Raw genomic sequence first — 2,455 nt, 5'->3', positions numbered from 1 at the left:
TTGACCTTAGGAGCGCCGCTTTTGACCCTGGAACTTCATTTTCACTCCAAAACTTTACTAGGTTCATTCCTTTGGCCCAAGGGTTGATTCCTTAGCATAAATATGAACGTTTAGACCACTTTTGTCCTAAAACGACTAAATACCACAAACCGCTCACTAATCATCACAACCCGTATCGAAATGTCACGAAAGTTGGGGGATATTGCGAAGATAAATATGTATATTTTGAGCAATATCAGGAACCCATGTTAAAACTGTAGCCCGAAGTTGAATGGCAATCATTGACATCACCCATCCAATCTGCATCCACGAAACCATTCAAAAAATAATCATCACACTTCTCGTACCACAAACCGTGACCAAATGATCCTTTCACATAGCGAAGGATCCTTTTATCTGCATCAAGATGAACATTAGTTGGACATTGCATGAATTGTGAAACAATGCCAACTGAGTAAGCAATTTCCAGCCTTGTGATGGTTAGATAGATCAAACTTCCAACCAATTGTCGGAACAACTTTGCATCCTTGAGCTCCTTTCCTTGACCTTTCTTCATCTTGAGGTTTGGTTCCATTGGAGTGGTCATAGGCTTTGACTCTTCCATGTTGAAACGTTTCAAGAGACTCCTTGCATAACCTCTTTGAGAGATTAAGTAACCTTTTTCTAGCTTATCAACTTCCAAGCCAAGAAAACAACCGATCTCCCCCAGATTCTTCATTTCAAAAACGAATCGAAAGATCATCACTTAAAGGAGAAATTTCTGACTCGTTTCCTCCGATGATAATCATGTCATCAACATATAATAACACCAAAATATGGAAACCTGATTCTTTCTTTACAAACAAACTAGAATCCGCATCAGAAATCTTAAAATCACAAAAGACAAGGTATTGTGCAACCTTACCATACCAACCTCTCGGAGCTTGTTTCAAGCCATAAGGAGCTTTCTTTAACCAGACACATATTCTGGAAATTGATTTGAAATGAACCCAATATGTTATTCCATGAACACCTCACGATCAAGCTCTCCATATAGAAAAGCATTCTTCACATCAAGTTGCCACAATTTCCACCCTTTGTAAGCCGCTAGTGAGATTATTGTTCTCACCATTACCATTTTTGCCACTGGGCTAAAATTTTTCTCATAATCAAGCCTATAACTTTGACAAAAGTCACGAGCCACCAACTGAGTCTTGAACCTATTAATGGTTCCATCTGAGTTCTTCTCCAAACGGTAGACCCATTTGCAAGTAACCGGTTTACACGCTTCCGGTTTCTTGATAAGCTCCCAAGTTTCATTCTTTTCTAATGCATCAATCTCCTCTTGCATTGCTTTTCTCCAATCCGGAGAATCTTTAGCTTCTTCATAACATGTTGGTTCTTCGGCTAAGCCACCTGAAAAGAAACAAGTTGTGACTGTGTTTACCTCATAGTCACTTAAATGTCTTGGTTGTCTCTTTTCTCTTGTTGACCTTCTAACTTGAGTTGGTACTTCTTCACTATGTGTCTCTTCTTGAGTTTGAGAAACACCATCATTCTCACTTTATTCTTGAGTCTCGAAGCTAGAAAACATAAATTTGTAATCTCTATTTTCTTCACCATTTTTGCTTGATTCGGAAAATTGAGAAGACACTTCATCAAATACCACATCTCTTGAAGTGGGAAACTTCTTTGTTTCTTGATCCATACACCTCTAACCTTTCCCGTGAGAATCATAACTAACAAAAATACACTTTCTAGCTTTTGGGTCAAGTTTGGTTCGGTTAGCTTTTGGAACATGAACATAACAAATAGAACCAAACACCCTAAAATAGCTTACATTTGGCTTTTGACCATAAGCTAGCTCAAAAGATGATTTTTATGTACCTGGCCAAGATGGTAACCGATTAGACACATGACAAGCACATTGAAGTGCTTCCGCCCATAGCTCCCTAGGCAACCCTTTGTCATGTAACCAAGATAAGCATATTGAAACAAGGTAAGCAATCTTTCTTTCTGAAACCCCATTTTGTTGTGGAGTATCCGGACAAGTCATTTGGCGAGAAATACCATTTGTTTTACAATAAATAAAGAAATCATTTGACATGAATTCTCCACCATTATCACTCCTAAGAACTTTTACCTTTCTACCAAATTCTTATTCTACCGCTTCTTTGAACTCTATGAACTTTGATAAGGCTTCACTTTTCTCCTTTAGGAATTTCACCCAAGTAAACCGAGAATAGTCATCAATTAATACCATTACATAGCAATGACCACTATAACTTGGTGTTTTTGTTGGCCCCATTAAGTCCGTATGAATCAAGTCAAGCAAACCTTGTTTTCGATTTGTTGACTTCTTATATGAAAGTCGCTGTGACTTTCCATATTGACATCCTTGACATATTACTTCCTCACGAACATTCTTTAATTGAGGAATTCCATCAACTAGCTTATGTGAGAATATCTTTGCAAC

The 2,455-nt window shown here is 38.0% G+C and overlaps 1 protein-coding gene across 1 annotated transcript; it reads right to left on the bottom strand.

Moving 5' to 3' along the window:
• Positions 1 to 235: 235 nt before the first annotated feature.
• Positions 236 to 718, bottom strand: LOC139848990 (uncharacterized mitochondrial protein AtMg00810-like). Its single transcript, XM_071838669.1, has one exon. The coding sequence runs from the start codon at positions 716 to 718 to the stop codon at positions 236 to 238; it is 483 nt and encodes a 160-aa protein (XP_071694770.1).
• Between the last annotated feature and the right edge of the window lie 1,737 nt (positions 719 to 2,455).

This window comes from Rutidosis leptorrhynchoides, chromosome 5 (assembly GCF_046630445.1).
Source record: "Rutidosis leptorrhynchoides isolate AG116_Rl617_1_P2 chromosome 5, CSIRO_AGI_Rlap_v1, whole genome shotgun sequence".
NCBI lineage: Eukaryota > Viridiplantae > Streptophyta > Magnoliopsida > Asterales > Asteraceae > Rutidosis > Rutidosis leptorrhynchoides.
The sequence above is the reverse complement of the archived record's forward strand: the minus strand, read 5'-3'. Positions and strand labels throughout refer to the sequence as shown.

Bases quoted from the DNA above. Each gene is read 5' to 3' on its own strand.
- LOC139848990 (XM_071838669.1), bottom strand. From the start codon at position 718: ATGAAGAATCTGGGGGAGATCGGTTGTTTTCTTGGCTTGGAAGTTGAT.